Genomic DNA, 17,837 nt, shown 5'->3' with positions numbered 1-17,837 from the left:
TCCGGCCACTTAACTACCGTATATGACATCAAAGCTAAAAGTTAAGCAGAGCTGCACCGCTGAGTTTTTGTAGGATGTACAGGTTAGTGTTACTTCAGTCTGTTCCAGTGGCGGTTCTAGGATTAGTGGTTCAGGGGTGCAAAGACGTCGGCCCCCCATCGCCGATTAACTTTTTGCAGTGTAACTTCCACCCACCTGATTTATTACGTTTAGGCATGTGACGGCCGCCGTCCGAACCCAGAATCCCCTTACCCAGTTTCTCCGGCCCCCGACGAAGAATATTCCCCGGTCGAATTTTGGTACCAGTCAACCCTTTTTACAGATTTATGTGGGAGGAGATTTCAGATCAGAAAACGCTTTGTCATTATAACAATCTGAAGTGCAACTGTGGTGCAGTGTCTAATAGGGGGATATTACTGGTTGGACTTGGGAGGTGAGTCTCTTGACATCGACCAAAACCACATCCTGGTCTACATTCTGTTCATTCATTTTATTGTTCGTCAACTTGAGTTTCACCGACAGGCCAGAGACATGTTTAACACTTTGTCACAGTGACAATGTCACAAGTTCCGTTCATCATCACAATGTTTCCCCGCCCCACATCACAGTTGTGTAACTTTTGAAGTGTATTTTTCCTGAAAATTTAGGTCCAATCCAGATTTGTCGTCTACCCATTGCCAACAGAAGTCATGGTTTGCTGTGAGTATTTTAGCTTCGTGTTCAACTAAACAGGCCTAGATTTTGCATTGTTTTAGTCAATGGAGCATATTGAGTTCATTTTTTCTTTGTTAGATAAGGCTTCACTCTTGCCACCCTACCACTTATCACAAACATATGAATAAGACCGGAGACTGTTGTCACATGTCCTAAACAGCCTCTTGGCTGCTAGGTTTCTTTTCATCAATGGAGGGACATCCAGTTATTGGAAATGTCACTATCTTCACTGTGTTCCGTTAGTGATAATTTTAATTGAAAATTCTTTTGTCCCCTGTACATTTGACCTATGAAATCCCCCTGATGCTGTGGGGGCTCTGTGCGGAAAATAGTGTGTGATGACAAAAATCTCAAGTAAAACCTGCTGCCACCACAGCTGAACTTTGTCTTGGGTTAATCAGGGGCACTTTAAATAGTGGCAGTTTTTTTTTTCTTTCATTGAGTTGTACAAGTTATAGGTCACTTTTTAAAATTACAGTGACTCACTGTAATTTTAAAACGTTTTGAAATTATTTATCTTGGCCCCACACTCACCCCATAAAACAAAACCTGATAGTTCAACAGTGGTGTGTAGACTTTTTATGCAATAGTTTTATTATTGACTGTCTTGGTTGTGAAAACACAAGAAACTATTTCCTGCGGCGTTTTTCTTAATCTTTTGAATAATTTTGGCGATGGGTGCCCTTTTTTTTTACTTGAGCACCAGCCCGGGAAAAAAAAAATCCTGTTTACGTGGCTGTTAATATGGCATAAATTGGTTGCGTTATCAACGTGTACACAAGTATTTTGCCAGTGGACGTGCACGTTTCTTTTGCCCCTTGGAGGCTGGTTTGAATAATTCACTAAATTTGTCTAGTCTTGATGCGGCCATTGGTAGGCAGCTCGGGAAAACGTAATCCAACATAGGTATACTCTAGCCAAAAGGAATTAAATAGTTTTAATGTCTGTAAGCGAAAGGGGACAGAATACCCTCAACGACGCACCCGAATACTGAATGTGAGTATATTTGCCACCTCCGCTGTAAGGTATGTGAGTTTTAATAAACAATTACCGGTAAATCGGGGAAAGTGTGCGCACGCGCATTGTTAAGGTTTCGGGCGCGGAGGAATTCAGTTCTGTCGCCGGCGCGCACACGCCCTCTGCGTCATCTGGTCGAAGGCTCAGTCAGGGCGCTCAATCTCTCTCTCGCTGTCTGTCTTCACTTGGCTCTACTAACTTGCTGTTGTCGCCTCCCTCCGTCCACGGCTGCGTGGGCGCAAGCCTCGAGCCACTGGAGCGGGGAAATGGTCTCGTCCTCGGGGAGGAATTTACCCGTTCTCTCAGTGTCGTGACGCAGCCGTTTACCTGAGGTAAGCTCACCTTGCTGACTTTTTTCTTTCCTTTTTTTTTCTCCCTATACTCTTGTGGCGACACTCCATTCCACCCCGCTCCACTATTCTCGACTCAGCGCTACTTTTGTTCCAGTTGACAAGCCGAGCACAACAGTTTGTAAAGTTTGATCGAACTTGTTTGGACAAAAATATACTTTAGACACTATTGACCTGAAGATTTTTTTTTTTTTTGTGTGCGTGTCAAATGCAATGTATGTAATGTTTTGACCATGACGTATTGCTTGGAAAAAAGACACACAAAAAAGAAATAGTGAATTTGTAACTGACTTCCTCTGCTTCTCAGGTTAAATATCCATAACTAGCAAAGGAACCACAGACAACAGTGATATTTGCTGGACCTATCGTCTTCCAACAGTCACCTGCATGCATTTATGGCTAGCCGTTTGATCATTAATTCCATCCATGCATTTTCAACACCGCTTATCCTGAAGAGGGTCAAAAGGAGTTGCTGGAATCTATCCCAGCTGACTTTGGGCGGAAGGCAGACTACCCCCTGAACTGGTCACCAGTCAGTGGCAGGGCACATATAGAGAAAAACAACCATTCACACCCACATCACCACTGTCACTTCGTGGGAACCGATCCCACGCTCCCTGCACACAAGTCAGGCGAGTGTACCACTCCACCATCAGCGATCCCCAGCATTAATTCCATATCTTTGATACCCATCTTAAGGTCCATGCAATGTACTACGGAGTACCATCTTTGCACTCACAAATAGTAGCCTGTCAAATAAATGCTCAAACGACTTCCTATTCAGTGCTTTCATAATTTATTCTTCATCCAGTATTGAAATATGCTCAAAAAGCTGTATACCAAGCCATTTTGAGCATTTGTTTGCATCACATTGCATTTGAAGACACCTGCTAGCAAAAATTCGTAGATGCATGTCGCTTTAAGGGGTAGGGCCTGCTGGGGTGGCTCGTGAGTCTGCGTTTGATTGTCTGGGCATGAACTGTGGCAAGCCCCTGCGTGAGTGTGCCTATTGTAGTTTTCTTTTACTTTTCCCCTGATGTTCAATGGCTGAGAAGTGCTTCGGTGACTGTGGCTCTGCTTTCCACATGTGAGGGTATTACACTAAGGATGCTGTACAGTACAGTGGAGCGTAGAGGTAGAGAGCAAAGATTTAATTTTTTTTTAATTACAAGCACAAATTTGTGATACAAGCGCTCTTTAGTGCCAGTGAACTCAACCCAATTCACCTCACAACAAGCGGTTTGACAGATAGTGAAGAATTATTCAAAAAGAGGCTTTGAGCAGCTAATGCCACTCCCAGTTGAAGATATTTGAACACAAATGGTGGAGTAACACAAGTAGGCAAACAATATAACTACTCATTGGCGCATATTCTTTTTCTGCTGTAGAAAAACAGCTCTGCCTCCAGCTTACTGTTGTCTCCATGTATATCATGACGCACACTTGAAGGAGCCGCACAATTCAATGAAATAATTATGATGTACAAACTATTTATTTAAAAACACATGACAAAAATTGTTTTTTTTTTTGTTTTGTTTTTTTTTTTGCTCGGCAGTAATGACTCAATAGCGTTTCTGCTAATTTCAATGGGGATGATGATTTGAGAAAAGAGCGAGTGCCAAGTGGGGTCATGGAATGAATGAAAGCTGTAAAATTAGATCAACTTTCATTTAAAATTGTTTTTTTCAATGCAGCTTTTCACGGTTTCTTTTTTAATCTGACCTTCATGCACTGGAATAAAGAATTGTATTTGACTGAATTATTTTCACAGTACAACTAAATATCAAATTTTAACATTGTTTTGTTTTGTGTAGAAAAAATGGCGCGGCAAAACCTCACCTGCCATTACGACGAGCCCATGAGCTTTTTCTATAACAACAGCGGCGCTGACGATAAATGGGACAAGACCCAGCTCATTCTCGTCCAAGTGGTGGGCTCGCTCTTTTGCTGTTTCATCCTGCTCTCCAACGCCATGGTCATCGCAGCGGTCATTACGAACAAGAGGTTCCACTACCCGTTTTACTATCTCCTCTCCAACCTCGCTGCCTCAGACTTCCTGGCGGGCATCGCGTACGTGTACCTCATGTTCAACACGGGTGAGGTCTCGCGGAGACTGACAGTGAAAGGATACTTTATCCGCCAAGGTCTTCTGGACATCAGCCTGTCTGCCTCGCTGGCCAACCTGCTCGTCATCGCGCTGGAGCGTTACATCTCCATCATGAACTTTAAAGTCCACAGCAACCTTACGAAAAGGAGGGTGACCCTGCTCATCGTGCTGGTGTGGGGCATCTCCATCCTCATGGGCGCCGTGCCCAGTCTGGGCTGGCACTGCATCTGCAACCTGAACGACTGTTCCCAGCTGGCCCCCATTTTCAGCAGGGGCTACCTGGTCTTTTGGTCTGTGTCGAACCTGGTGGTATTTCTGGTGATGGTGGCCATTTATATGAGGATCTACGCCTACGTCAAGAAGAAGACGTCGTTGCTCACGCCGCACACCAGTGGCTCCATTAACCGCAAGAGGACACCCATCAAGCTCATCAAAACAGTCATGGTGGTGCTAGGTAAATACTACTCTTGCCCCTTTTGTTATGATTCCTGTTGTGTTCTTCTATGTCCATCTGTAGGGTTTCTAAATAACCCTAGATTATGGGAAATGCGGTCATTGCTGAGTAACTTCCTGATAACAAGGACTCCCTGCATCGTGAGCAACAAAAAATTTCGACTTTTGGCTTTTTGATTATGGCAGATACACTCTGTATGGATATGTTTTCTGAGGGACAGGCCAAACTATTTGTGGTTAACAACAGAGCACATGTTTATGATGCACAATGAGTTGGGGAAATTAAGTATCTCAAAAACTCAACAGCTTCAACGTGATAGTTGGCAATTGGACTACTAATGTCTTTTAGAAAACTTAAGAAGCTTGAAACTTCCTTTTCTTCTCCGGTATTTTTATCACAGACAAGCCAGTTGGATTAGTTGATTATGTTCTTTGTTGCGTGGGTGATTTGCAACACTCTCTCCCTCAATTGAGTCAGAGTATCCATTACCACTTCCTTTTATTTAAAAAAAGAAAAAAATGAAATTAGAGACGACCAGAAGTTAAATTATCACAGATTATCAACATTCACTTTGATAAATAAGTTCAACACCTACTAAATATTATCAACACTAAAATTAAATACGGAGCTCTTACGTCAGAACACTATATCGTTGGTTATGTATTCCAACCACAATTAAAAAATACACTTTTAAAGTAGTTCGATTCTGGCTCCGGCCTTCCTGTGTGGAATTTGCATGTTCTCCCCGTGCCTGCGTGGGTTTTCACCGGGTACTCCGGTTTCCTCCCACATTCCGAAAACACACGTGGCAGGTTAATGGAGCACTCGAAATTGTCCCAAGGTGTGATTGTGAGCACGGATGGTTGTTCGTCTCTGTGTGCCCTGCGATTGGCTGGCAACCAGTTCAGGGTTTCCCCTGCCTCCTGCCCGAAGACAGCTGGGATAGGCTCCAGCATGCCCGCGACCCTTGTGAGGATAAACGGATTAGAAAATGGATGGGTGGATTTATAAAGTAGCACAAAACTCATTGGACAAACCGTTATCATCAGCAAAGAGATCGGGTTTGTTTAACTTCAGTGCTTTAGTTTTGTGTGCCTTTTTTTGTTTTCTTATGGAATCACAAAGAAAAAAAAAGTGCTTATACTGACCATAGGGGCCGAAATGGTACATGACATAGCGGTTACATAGGTACGAAAGCAACATCTCTGTCCTGGTTATCCTTGCTGCTCAGAACAATATGGGAGAACAAACAACACATTTGCGATGTTTCCTGCCTCTCCTTGAATATTCTGCTTCGCTCATGCATCATCAAAGGGTGAATAGATGTATTGCTGTGTACATTATGTATATTTGTTTCATAATTCCTAAACTTATTTTTATTCATACATTACATTAAGAGTTTAGAATGCCATGCTTTTGATGGGCAAGATTTTAACTGAACAAATAATGGTCAACCTCACATGTTCCGTTGTAGTGGTTGTTCCTAAAAGTGACTTAACGTCGAACCAGGAATTGAGGTGAAACTCAGACTGGAACACTTTGCCTTTTAGTTACGTTTTTTATTAGTTCACTCCACCCAGATAATAAAAATGAAAAAAAAAATATTGCTGGATATCATATGTCATTGTTCTTTGTTTACACGCGCCGTTTGTCCAGCCAGATGGTTCGATTACTGTATGTGTACACAAAGTATTCCAAACCGCTGTGTAGTTATCTTATCCTACAAGGACTCCGCTCCTCTGCGTGTGCAACGTTTCTGTCCACCAAACACACACCCTTCAATGAGCGTCCCCCCCCATCCCTCCAGCCATGAAAAACAGGAAAACATAAGACAAACATACGCTGTGCACATTACCTCTGGCTACGATATGTATTGCAAGCCTTGAAAAGTCTCTCAGCATTCAAATGTTTCCCTACTTTCACATTCATGTGATCTTTCGGTTCAAATGCACGACTGCGAGTGGAACTGCAGACAAGGTGACAGGGTGTCACGCAAAGTCCACAGCCGGGTTCAAGGGGATGGTTTATGTCGGGCAGTTAAACTGTTAACTCTTGCTCTAGTCGGCTGGGTGGAAGTGGAAACTGTACAAACCGGTTCTGAGGCGTCTGTGTGCTTTTTGGGTCCAGTTAGAATGAGTGATTGCGTAAGTTTTTGATCTGTCGTTAGGCGGGGACAGTACAGAGAGCAGACATACTGCATGACTTCACATGATATTCGAGAAAAAATCGATCAGCATGAGTAAGAGGCAAATGGGGATTTAGTCAGTCTGTCTAATAGGGTTTTGGATTTTGCTTCCACTGACTCGGATGCTGGTTTGGGTCTCCGTCATTCTTGTGCCTACAAATAATTGGATTGTATCTGAAAGTGTTGGGCCTGCTTTTCTAACACATCATGCCAGTTAACATGCTATTTAGTTTTTTGTTTTTTTTGTCCCCCAACATGGGTCAGGAATAGAAAATCTACAAGCATGTTCTGCAGCTGCCACCCCCCTTTCCTCCCCCAATTGGCAGAAATTTACACTTTAAAAGACAATGTCTAAAAATGGGCAAGTTGTTCAAGCCATGATAGGAAAACATGATTGTCTCCCAGTGAACACTTTGTTTTGTCTGTAGACATGCTGAAGGTAAAGACACATTGCTGGTGGAGACAAGTTGAAGCTTGTGGTTTCATCTAAGTGCCAAAAATCCCTTTAGCAGCCCAGTTGTGTGCCCAGGCATGTTAGGCTGGATTTAAACTGCATGGTCCAAGTGGCCCAATCTTGATTTTTTTTTTTTTTTTTTTTTTTTAATCTCAAGTGGCACAATTCTGAAATGCACTCTGGTGGCGTAAAACACATGGAATGGAAAAAATGTTCAGGTCGGAATCAATGGATAAAAATCCAATGTATGGCATTTGTCTGCCAATGCAAGCTCAGCATAAATGCACAAATTAGATTTACCCCGTCAATGCAAACTCGACATGATTTAAAATGCCCTCCATGGGCTAAAGAGTCAACCCAGCTTATGTAACATTTAATTGCCCTGTGTGTGTATTATTGTTTACTTCCGTGTCGTCACTGTAACTGTCAACAGGAATAGATCTACTGGAATTGGACCCTCGTACCTGCCCAAAAATGCCAAGTATCAGAAAGGGTGTTAAAACTGGGCGAAACAAACCATGCAAGTGACTCGCTGCGGCGATCCCACGTAGGAAAAGTCTCATCAACACACGTTTCCTCATCGTGCTCACATTAAGAATCGTAAACAAGAGTGTAAACTACCTCTAATGTGGAAATACAAACTGGTTTCACTACACAAGCAAAATCACGTCATGGAGCGCAGCCAGGCTAAGCACAGCTCAACACAGCTGGCGATGTGCACCTTTAAAGTCAACAATAAATCAACAGAGCATTGCTGGAACTCGCTTTTTCTGAGGCAGATTGGCTGTCGGGTGTAGAGCCAAAGTGCTTTTATTCTTTGAGCCTTTTAATAGTGCTTTGGCTTCAAAACACATCGCGCAGCGCTAAGGTGGACTTTGTAGTTATCGTTCCAAAAAGTGAAACATTTAAAGTTAAACTTGGTTGCGCTTGATGCTTTTCTCTATATATAAACATGAATGGACTCTATTTTGTTCTCGTTTTAGCCAAAGAGTAGCAGATTCAAGCAGTGCTCATTTACAATTACTTGAATTGCGCCCGGTTTTTCGGTGCATTTATCCCGCTTAGAAAATGTGGAACAGTGTCTGCTTCACCAACTTTTTTCTTCATCTAAAAAAAAAAAAAAAGTTGTTGCACTTCTGAATTTATCTTTACTTGAACGTAATATAATTTGGAGGATGCATTGCTCGAATGTCGGGCTGCAACTCATGTAACAACTTCTTCTGACATACATGATACAGAGTATGTATGGCTTTAAAATACATGGCTTGGCCTGGTGTCGGGAAACGAGAGTGTAGAGTTGGCTGATTACATTACTCAACTGGCTATCATACTGTTGATACGTTACCTAGTGTTGACGATCATAAATGTTCTATTATGGTATGCATGGCACTTTATCGTCCCAGTTGGACAGAGCTATCATGAATGAACTCTTTCCTCACCACTATTGTGCCAACATATTTCCACATGGAGTGGTACTTGCAACTGCGGTAACCTCAGTCTGTGTGGAAAAATGGTCAAGGGAGGGTCGCGGGCACGCTGGTGCCTATTCCAGCTGTCTTCGGGCAGTAGGCGGGATACACCTCGAACTGGTTTGCCAGCCAATCGCAGTGCACACAGAGACGAACAACCATTCGCACTCGTAATCACACATTGGGACAATTTAGAGTGTTCCATTAACCTGCCATGCATGTTTTTGGAATGCGGGAGGAGACCGGAGTACCCGGTGAAAACCCACGCAGGCACAGGGAGAACATGCAAATTCCACACAGGAAGGCCAAAGCCGGAATCGAACCGTGCACCTCTGCACTGTGAGGCCGACGTGCTAATCATTTGGCCATCGTGTTGCCCTAACATTGATTGTTTTGAATGTATTTCAGTTTTTGATTTAATTTTTGTAGCCTTACTTGAATGTGCATGTCATTTGTTTATATCCACAATGAATTGACCAGACTAACAGCTCTCGGAATCATCACAGTCAAAGGGATTAGATTTTGGCGGACAGTTTTGAATTGAAGTCCTTGCATCAAAATCTTTTTGATGAGACAAATATTTTTGGAATCAATCTCAACTATATGGAAAATTAAATCTCTGTCAAATTGATGTCAGCGTTGTTTAAAAGCTTAGAGAAGGTGCTCACTGTCGTCGTCGGGGTAAAATAAGAGGTTGAATGGTGAACTGCCTGTTCCTGAATTACGAGATAACAAACAAACCACCTGCTTGCTTAGCAAAGGAAGTATTCGACTGCAGGCTGATCTGAAAACCCACACCAAAGACTGTGGTGTTTGCTTAATCCATTTATTGTTTTTGTAGGAGCCTTTGTGATCTGCTGGACTCCTGGCCTGGTGGTTCTGCTGCTGGACGGTCTCAACTGCACCAGCTGCAACGTCATGAAACTCAAGCGTTGGCTTCTTCTCCTGGCCGTGCTAAACTCTGTCATGAACCCGTGCATTTACTCCTATAAGGACGAGGAAATGTGGACCACCTTCAAGAACCTCATGCGATGCATAGGCAACGGGACACGGCGGCAGCGCTCAACGCGAGCCAATACCCGGCCGCTAAACTCCACCCAGGACACGGGCAACAGCCCGCCTCCGTCCGAAGAGACAAAAACCACCGACCAGGATATCTTCCAGACCTGAGAGTGGGATTTGTTCTGAACTTTGAGGAATGCCTGCTCACTCTAAGATGGAAATCCTTCATGAAGATAATGCGTAGACTGGAGTCAACAGTTCTTTATCTTCAAAGAAAATTTGGTCTGGAGAGGAGTATCAGCACAGGCTCACCGTGTCAGTTAAAAGCCAGAGTTTTTGTGGCGCTGAGAAGACACAACACTCAAAACATCCTGTTGCCATAGCAACATGATACATTTGTTTTCGCTCGTCGGAATTTCATCATTTTGGAAACGATCTCTAAATGGAGGAAGCAGTCTTTTTTGGTTGTTATTTATGGCTGAAAAGAAACAGCAAGGACACCTTGGTGTAAATTTTTTTCGGTTTTATATCCCAAAAAGTATATAATATACCATACCAAGGGTGATGCTACGGTCTTGTTTGTGTCTATTCGGTCAATATGAGGTAGCATGATATTGTGCGGAGTACGTCATTTTAAGGACAATTTAAGGACAATTTTCTTAACAGTACTGTAGTTTTGCAAACGGCCATTTTTACATTACATACTGCAACCAATTGAACAATATGCAAACAGAAGTAATGTATGCATACTCTCTGGACACTACATTAGGTACACTTGCGATATGTTCACCTGCAGAGCCGCACTGCTTTACTGCGATGATGGCAAGCTACAAACTTCTTTACAAAAGTCCACATTTTAAAATGATTACCTCTGTCAACGCCAACCACACATTTGTTGTCTTTGCAAAGGCAAACCTTTGGATATTTAGATCTGGCTCGATTTCGCAAGTGCACCAAATCTAGTGTCGTATTTTCCCCAAAGAGTGTCGAAGATGGGGGGGTCTCGGGGATTAATTTCAAGTGTTTGGATGATAGCTTGTTTTTTTTTGTCCATTTGCAGTCTCTGCCTGCGGATAAAGATAATAGTCACTCAAACTTAGCGCTGCTGATTGAGGCAAACTGGTTTTCCCTGTAGCATTTCCCCACATCCGCTGCAGCTACTTTTAATGGCTGCTGCTGCTCTGCTGAAACAAAGGCAAGAGGCTTGCAAAGAGGAAAAAAAAAAATGTCGTAACACACTGGATTCCTGCTGGAGGTCCGTCACACAATAGTTTACCTGCAGGAAGTTAGGAGGATATGACTGACGTAGGCTGCATCGCTCCTTCCCAGACGCTTGTGCTATAAATAACTGACAAACGCGCCTTCAGCCTGCGGACGCTGACTCTGACGGTTCAATCTTCCTCACTGTCGCTATTTTGTGTTTTGTGTCTACTTGTTCATGTATTGTGCATCACACAGAATGCATGAGTCTTTCGAGAAATTGATATTGGAGATTTGAGTTTTATAAAAGACAAATATAAAATCACCTTAAGTACCTGAGCGTGACTTCTTGTGCTGCATGACGACACATTCTTGCGCCCTTTGTAACCTTGAAACAATATACGTGGGGGACCATTGTTTAATGGTGGGATCACGAAAAGATAAACAGGACAGTAGAAAGGTTTAACCTTGAGCACGCCAAAACGCAATCGTTGTCACGCCTTTCCCAAAATCGCTGTTGTGCTCAAACATCCAAACAACTAGAAGAGACAAATCAGAGTTACTTAACAAAAATGCATTGATATTTAGAACAATCGATTCCCCGCCACTATCTCTTTTTTTTCAATAAACCTCCACTCCTTGAGAGATCCTACACTCACTCGCCGCCACTTGATCTATTGGAGTGCTCAGTCAATTTTGTGTGACCTTCTGCTTCCACTCTGTGGGTCCATAAGCTCTTGAGAGGGAGCAACACTAACTGAACTGCCTCCAAATTGAATGTCAGTTTAAACAAAGTGCCCCAAATCTGTAAACGTATTCTCTGAACTTTTAGTTTTTCCTTGCAAAGTGCTTGTAAGAGATAACTGGCCATAAAATAATATAAACCGCTTTTGTTTTAAACCTCTAAACTGAACATGCATCCTTGAGGACCAGCTGGAAAGGGCGATTGCATAGTTGACTAGTTAAAAAGTCAGCTTTCAATTCAGACCTCATGAAAGTGAAGTGGTTTCCATTCACAAGACGGTTCTTGAAAAGAGTGAGGATTGTTCATCCTCAGCTTCCAGCATCGCTGTTCGCTGCCATTCGCATTTTTGCCAAGCCAGAGGCATCTACACTTCAAAGTGTGTGATGGCAGGCCTTTATATTACCGCTGTCCTGTAATCATGCATTCTCTGAAGGGGGGAAATGAATTTTGCCTATTTTCTGGGACACTGTGTTTCCGTTTGCTTTTAATCTCACACTAAAAAAAGAAATGGGTCAAAAATGGGGGGAAAAAAGGGACATAAATAAATCTCAGATGATGGATCTTCATGTTGATGTTCGACCTCTACTGTTAGGCAGACATGTCAACCACTAGGGCACTGCGCAGCCGAAAAACGCAACCTACAATAACCATAATTTCTGATGATGAACAATTAGTAGTAGCATCATTTTTTTTAATCGTTATGGTGCTCAGAGGAAGTTATACAAATGGTCCCTGTAGGAAAAAAGGCACCCCTGTCCCGTTCTCTAAACTGTTGTGCTACCTTAATTTGCTATTAATTAGAAGTGAATTAAATAAACCTCCTTCGGCAGTGTTTAAAAAAAAAGACCCCATATTAAAAATGGACTTGTAATCATGTTTACCAGAGATAAATATGATGTTAGTTCTGATTAAAGCTGATTAATATTGACAAATCAATTGAAGTCACTTATACACACACACACACACACACACACACACACACACACACTTCATAACTCGTTGCTGACCGAATACTGATTGGGGAGCCACTTGGTCTGATTGGATAAATGGGGACATGCAAGGAGTGGGTGCGGGTGGAGAAGGTCATGCCCGTCCACTAGTGACGTGTGGGGAGTTTAATGACTGATGAGACACTTGAATATAAAATAAATCATCCAAAATAGTTTAGCTCATACTTTTTCAGTTTAGCATAGAACTCCATAATGCATTTTTTTTGTAGTTGATGGTCTGTTGCATATGCATCCCAATTTTTGTAGAAATAGGTGAACCCTACACCTGAGAAAGCTTCGTGAAAAAAGAATTTTAAAAAGCTCAATTTGATGCTGCCATTGGGAGTGCCAGGTGGCAAGTAAGAGACCCGGGTGCTTTCTGCAACTCAAAAGGGAGTGTGAGTTGACCACTGTCTTAGGCACATCTTGCGGCTGGACCAGTACCTGATGGTCACTGCGCACCACTTCTATCTTGGAAAAGATGGTGGCCCCCCCTGCCAGGTGGGTGGAGATGTCAGTGACAGGAGCCTCCCCTGTTTGACCCGACCACATGACCCTGACGCATGTGAGATCACTCCCTTCAGTCAGCTATAGAGATTGCAGACTTGGTCATGGCTCTGTGGACAGCAGCATCCTTCTTCCTGACCTTCTCTTTGGTGAGTCGTCACTCTGCAGGATTTGTGGTCTCAGCTATTTTAATAATGTTTAGTAGAGGAAATATACATGGAAAAAAATAAATGAGATGTTAGCTGTTGTGTGAAATTAGAGCAAGCTTGTTCGTGTAATATGATTTCATAGGAACAGTGTGTTTGCAGTGTGCAGGTCATTCATCGAGTTCACTCTTGGTGACTTTGGTGTGATGAACTTTTAAGGGGGGGAATAAATACATTTGAGCATGCAACCTGGGTTGAACGCCGACTCGTGACAGTGTGAATGGAGGACTGTCTCTGTCATGTAGCCCATGATTGACTGGAGATCAGTCCAAGGTGTAAACTGCCTTTTGACCAATGTCTGCAAGGATAAACTTCAGCTCCTCGGGGGACCCTGAACTGAATGAGTTGTGTGGAACATTGCCTCCCATGGTTCTATTACCTTACCTCCATTTTTATTTAAATAACCAAATATGGTTCCTTGCCCTCTGACGGGCAATAAAAATGCATAATAATGTCTTGCTGTCTCCTGCTGAAACACATATATACCCTTGTATAAAATTATTTGTGCAGGGTGTTCATTGTTGGCATGATCTGGACAACACGGAGTATGACTGCTGGCCCAGCAACAATCCAAATGATTACAACATGATAAGCTGTGGTGGTATGTGTTATTAATCACCCGTTTTTGTTTGTTTGGTGTTTTGTGACAGTGACGTCCAGTTGCACTCAAAATGTTTCAAAGCTCACTTTAAATAATTTGCTGAATGTGCATTTTCTTTTGAAAGTATTTGCCACTTATATGGTGTGGTGAGCTTTTTTTTTTAACCTTTGTAAATAATTTTGGGTGCAACTGTAGTTATTGTACGACAGGTGGCTCCGTTTGTACCGGTTAGAAATAGAGTTTTGATCGAGAATAATCCTCATTTGCGGTTTTAACACGTTACCTTTTAATGTCTTGCTGGTAAAATGAAAAAATGACATTCTTAACAGGCTACTGCAACATCAACAATAGAAAGTACCTAAAAAATGTATTTTTCCCCCCCAAAACATTTTTTTTCACATTTTGGCTTTTCTGTTTGCTTTGCTTGCTTTAAAAATGTATTTTGTCATTCTACTCTTTCATTTTATTCAACTACATGAACAACACTTGTTGCTAAGCAGAATTCATATACCGTATATGCTTATATATTCATTCAAATATTTACTGTAATTATGTCTTTACATCTGCGGAAGCGGTGTACCAACTTTATAAAAAAATAAAAATAAATAAATAAATAAAAACTGTTATGACACCTCCACCCATGAAACTCTTGTACATCATCCTTAGTACTGCATGTGGTTCACACATCGACTTGGGTGCAGAGTTCCTCCGAAAATAGCATCTGAGAAGGGTTACAAGTGCAAAGCTGCACACTATAGAAAGAATTTGAATTCAGTGAAGAGGCTTCACGAAATGTAAATGGGGGGGCGGGGGGGTATTTGTCACACGCATATGTGTTGTTGTCGGCTCAGGTCTGGAGATGGCTTGGGTGCAGCGCCCCCCGGAGAAAGTCACCAACGGGGAGGAATTCAATGTTTCATACACCGTCACGGCCTCAGATTCCTTCTACGACTACGCTGTCCGTAACAAGATTTTCCAGTTCAGGTGAGTGAGTTTCATAAACATCCGGAATCTTGAATGTCTGCCGTGCCCTGATTGTTCACATGCATGCATGCATGCACACACGCGCAAATGCACATCGCTAAGCTCATGGATTTGGGGCTCTTCTTAAAGGATTTATTGTAAGTAAAGGAACTTAAATTAACCAAAATAACTTTGGTGTAAGTTGAAAGTGATTGCCATGGCAGGTCATACTTATTAATATTATGATAAGTGTAAAAAGAAGTGGCCCCGTAGTCGAGTGGTTAGCACCTCGACTACACAATGCAGAGGTACCCGCCGGATTCAATTCCAGCTCCGGCCTTCCCGTGTGGACTTTGCACGTTCTCCACGGGCCTGCGTGGGTTTTCTCCTGGTCCTCCGGTTTCCTCCCACATTCCAAAAACATGCAACTCAGGCTGATTGAACACTCCAAATTGTCCCTCGGTGTGAGTGTGAGCGCAAATGCTTGTTCGTTTCTGTGTGCCCTGCGATTGGCTGGCACCCGGTTCAGGGTGTTCCTCGCCTACTGCCCGAAGACAGCTGGGATGTTGGTAATAGTGCTTTCTGTAAATTAAATATAAATATAATTTTAAAAAATAATATAAATTGATTTCTGCAAAGATTCAGAAGGTTCCTTGAATGCTACTGTCTACATCCATGACAAATGTCCACAGAGCACAGAATCTGTATTTCTGCACCTTGATCAAATTCACTGACATCGTGTTACACTACCCGCACCAGTAGTTGGACGTGCTTCCAGCAGGTGTCAGGTTTAGCCGATTTCCAGTCACCAGAATGTCAGGTGTGCTTGGCAGATGTCAAAGTAAAGGCCCTTCTTACGCCAGACTGCCCACCAAGGGTTAGAGGGGTCTGCCAAATTCCCAAACACACAAAATGAGGTTTGCACTGGCACTGGCATGGAAATCAAGATAAACCAGTTTATATGCTCACTGTGCCATCTACAAATATTCAGCAAGAGGTGACCAGGAAAAAGAAAAAAAGCAATCCTGTTAATCCACATTGCATTTGTTTTCGTTTTGAGGGTTCGTAATAATTCCTGGTTGGTGTTGTAAGATTATAGTTAAAAAGAACGGTAGCCCAATGATTGACACGACTCGTATCCATACTCCCTTTTGCATCTAGTGACGCTGCAGAGGCGAAGCGGTTCTGTGATGATCACGAGTGCCCATCCAACTGGAACAATGCCAATGAACTCAACTGTTGCGTGTACCACGCCAACATCCACTCGTGTCCTCTGGGCCTCATGGTGAGTGTTGCGCAACACGAGTGACATCTCGCCAAATGCAGTTGTCCTTTTACAAAGTATTTCACACGTGCGCTAATGTTAGAGCTGATCAAATAATCTATCAAGGGCAGCACAGTTACAAAAACATTGATCAGAAAATGGAATTGAAAATGTTCAATCAATACTGTTCAGTAAAACTGATAGAAGAGAGAGGTGTTGCTTTACAGAAACAAGGCGGTATCTGCGGCCCGTGGATTCCCGATGATGGCAAAATAGTCACTCATACAGTGTCCAAAGCAGGCAAGATGAGCCAGAAATACTGGACCTCAAAGGTGAGCATACGTGGCTGTTTTGGGGATCGTGCTTGAATTATTTTTGAATCATATTTGAAGACCCTATCAGAAGGCAGTACGATGATCTCGTGGTGGAGTCTCGGCTCTCGCCATGCCGTGTGCAGTTTTGTACATTCCAAATGTATGCAGGTTAGGTTCAATGAAGGCTCAATTTTCTTTAGGTTTAAATATGACCGTGAATTGTTGTTTGTCAATATGACACCAGCAATTGTCTGTCAACCAGTCCAGGTCCAGGTTCCCACCTCTTGCCCAGCGTCAACTGCGATAAGCTGCAGTTCACCCGTGACCAGAGTTTGGACAAGTGCTGTCGAAAACGGATGGACCCTTAAACAGACACTTTTTCTGAATATGGATCAAGAGAAATCTAATAAGAAGCAATTCTTTCAAATTTAGTTTTTAACAATATTTGTACCCATAAAAGGTATAAAGATAGATACACTTTCACATGTTTCACTCCTGACAGCAGATGGCAGCAGATTGTAATTACCGGTAGTACTTTCATGCAATTCATGGACATACTCTGGTAGTGGATAATAAAGTGTAATGTTCAGTTAAAAACACTTTTGGTTATTGCTAAGTTGTACACATAACATATGCAGATATACATAACAATACATATATTTTTTTAAAATAAAATAAAAATCTGTGAATATGCAAATCCATGGGTATGTGGGAGTCCACTATATCAAAGAAAAAATGCGACATTGACACAATTTCTATGCAGGTGGTGTTGATCCATGTGGGTGTCACTTCAGTTATTGCTCATATCAAAATCGGACAAATGCACGCGGCATTGGAATCCAAAGTGCTTGTTATAAGTGCTCAAGGTCAGTCCGCATTGTGCTCCGCATTTGCTCATACTTCTGCATTGCAGCCGTGACTAGATAAAATCATATATACACAAAAGGGAAAGCTTTTATTCATTCATTTCATTCTTTAAAACGAAAAGAAATGAAGAAATGAAAGGCGACAGGAATATAAGGAACCCTTGGCCTCGCAGTTGAGTAATTAACTTGTCAATAATACAAATGATTCAGCTTGTTCATTGATTTCTATGTGTCTGAAATGTTCCAGTGTGTGGGGACGATGTCTGTGAGGGGGAGGAGAACTGTCTCAACTGTCCTGCGGACTGCGGCATCTGCCCCATGTCCATGGCCATCAAGGTGTCCATCGGCCTCCCCGTCGCACTTTTCAGCGCCGGATTCATCCTAACCATGGTGGTGAGTGCGTGTGTGTGTGTGTGTGTGTGTGTGTGTG

General features: G+C 42.6%; 2 protein-coding genes across 5 annotated transcripts in view; both read left to right on the top strand.

The window, feature by feature from the left end:
* Positions 1-1,236: 1,236 nt before the first annotated feature.
* On the top strand, positions 1,237-11,286 carry lpar3 (lysophosphatidic acid receptor 3). 2 transcript variants are annotated; one of them, XM_019880258.1, is made up of 4 exons: positions 1,237-2,063; positions 3,134-3,135; positions 3,896-4,642; positions 9,592-11,286. In XM_019880258.1, the coding sequence occupies exons 3-4, from the start codon at positions 3,901-3,903 to the stop codon at positions 9,918-9,920; spliced, it is 1,071 nt and encodes a 356-aa protein (XP_019735817.1). In that variant the 5' UTR covers positions 1,237-2,063; positions 3,134-3,135; positions 3,896-3,900; the 3' UTR covers positions 9,921-11,286. The 2 variants fall into 2 exon arrangements, with proteins under 2 accessions (XP_019735817.1, XP_019735816.1); XM_019880257.1 differs by lacking the exon at positions 3,134-3,135 and having other exon boundaries at positions 1,238-2,063.
* A 1,808-nt stretch (positions 11,287-13,094) lies between these two features.
* The window catches only part of LOC109522044 (atrial natriuretic peptide receptor 2-like), an 18,559-nt gene continuing 13,816 nt past the window's right edge, over positions 13,095-17,837 (top strand). Inside the window, exons 1-7 of one of the 3 annotated variants that reach the window (XM_019880251.1) lie at positions 13,095-13,342; positions 13,910-14,000; positions 14,852-14,984; positions 16,125-16,248; positions 16,455-16,559; positions 17,305-17,407; positions 17,655-17,800. In XM_019880251.1, the coding sequence (XP_019735810.1) occupies positions 13,298-13,342; positions 13,910-14,000; positions 14,852-14,984; positions 16,125-16,248; positions 16,455-16,559; positions 17,305-17,407; positions 17,655-17,800 (747 nt within the window). In that variant the 5' untranslated portion in view covers positions 13,095-13,297. The remainder of the gene's footprint in view (positions 13,343-13,909; positions 14,001-14,851; positions 14,985-16,124; positions 16,249-16,454; positions 16,560-17,304; positions 17,408-17,654; positions 17,801-17,837) is intronic. The other 2 variants (XM_019880248.1, XM_019880250.1) reach the window with 2 other exon arrangements.

This window comes from Hippocampus comes, unplaced genomic scaffold (genome assembly GCF_001891065.2).
Source record: "Hippocampus comes isolate QL1 unplaced genomic scaffold, H_comes_QL1_v1.1 scaffold151, whole genome shotgun sequence".
Classification (NCBI taxonomy): domain Eukaryota; kingdom Metazoa; phylum Chordata; class Actinopteri; order Syngnathiformes; family Syngnathidae; genus Hippocampus; species Hippocampus comes.
The sequence above is the reverse complement of the archived record's forward strand: the minus strand, read 5'-3'. Positions and strand labels throughout refer to the sequence as shown.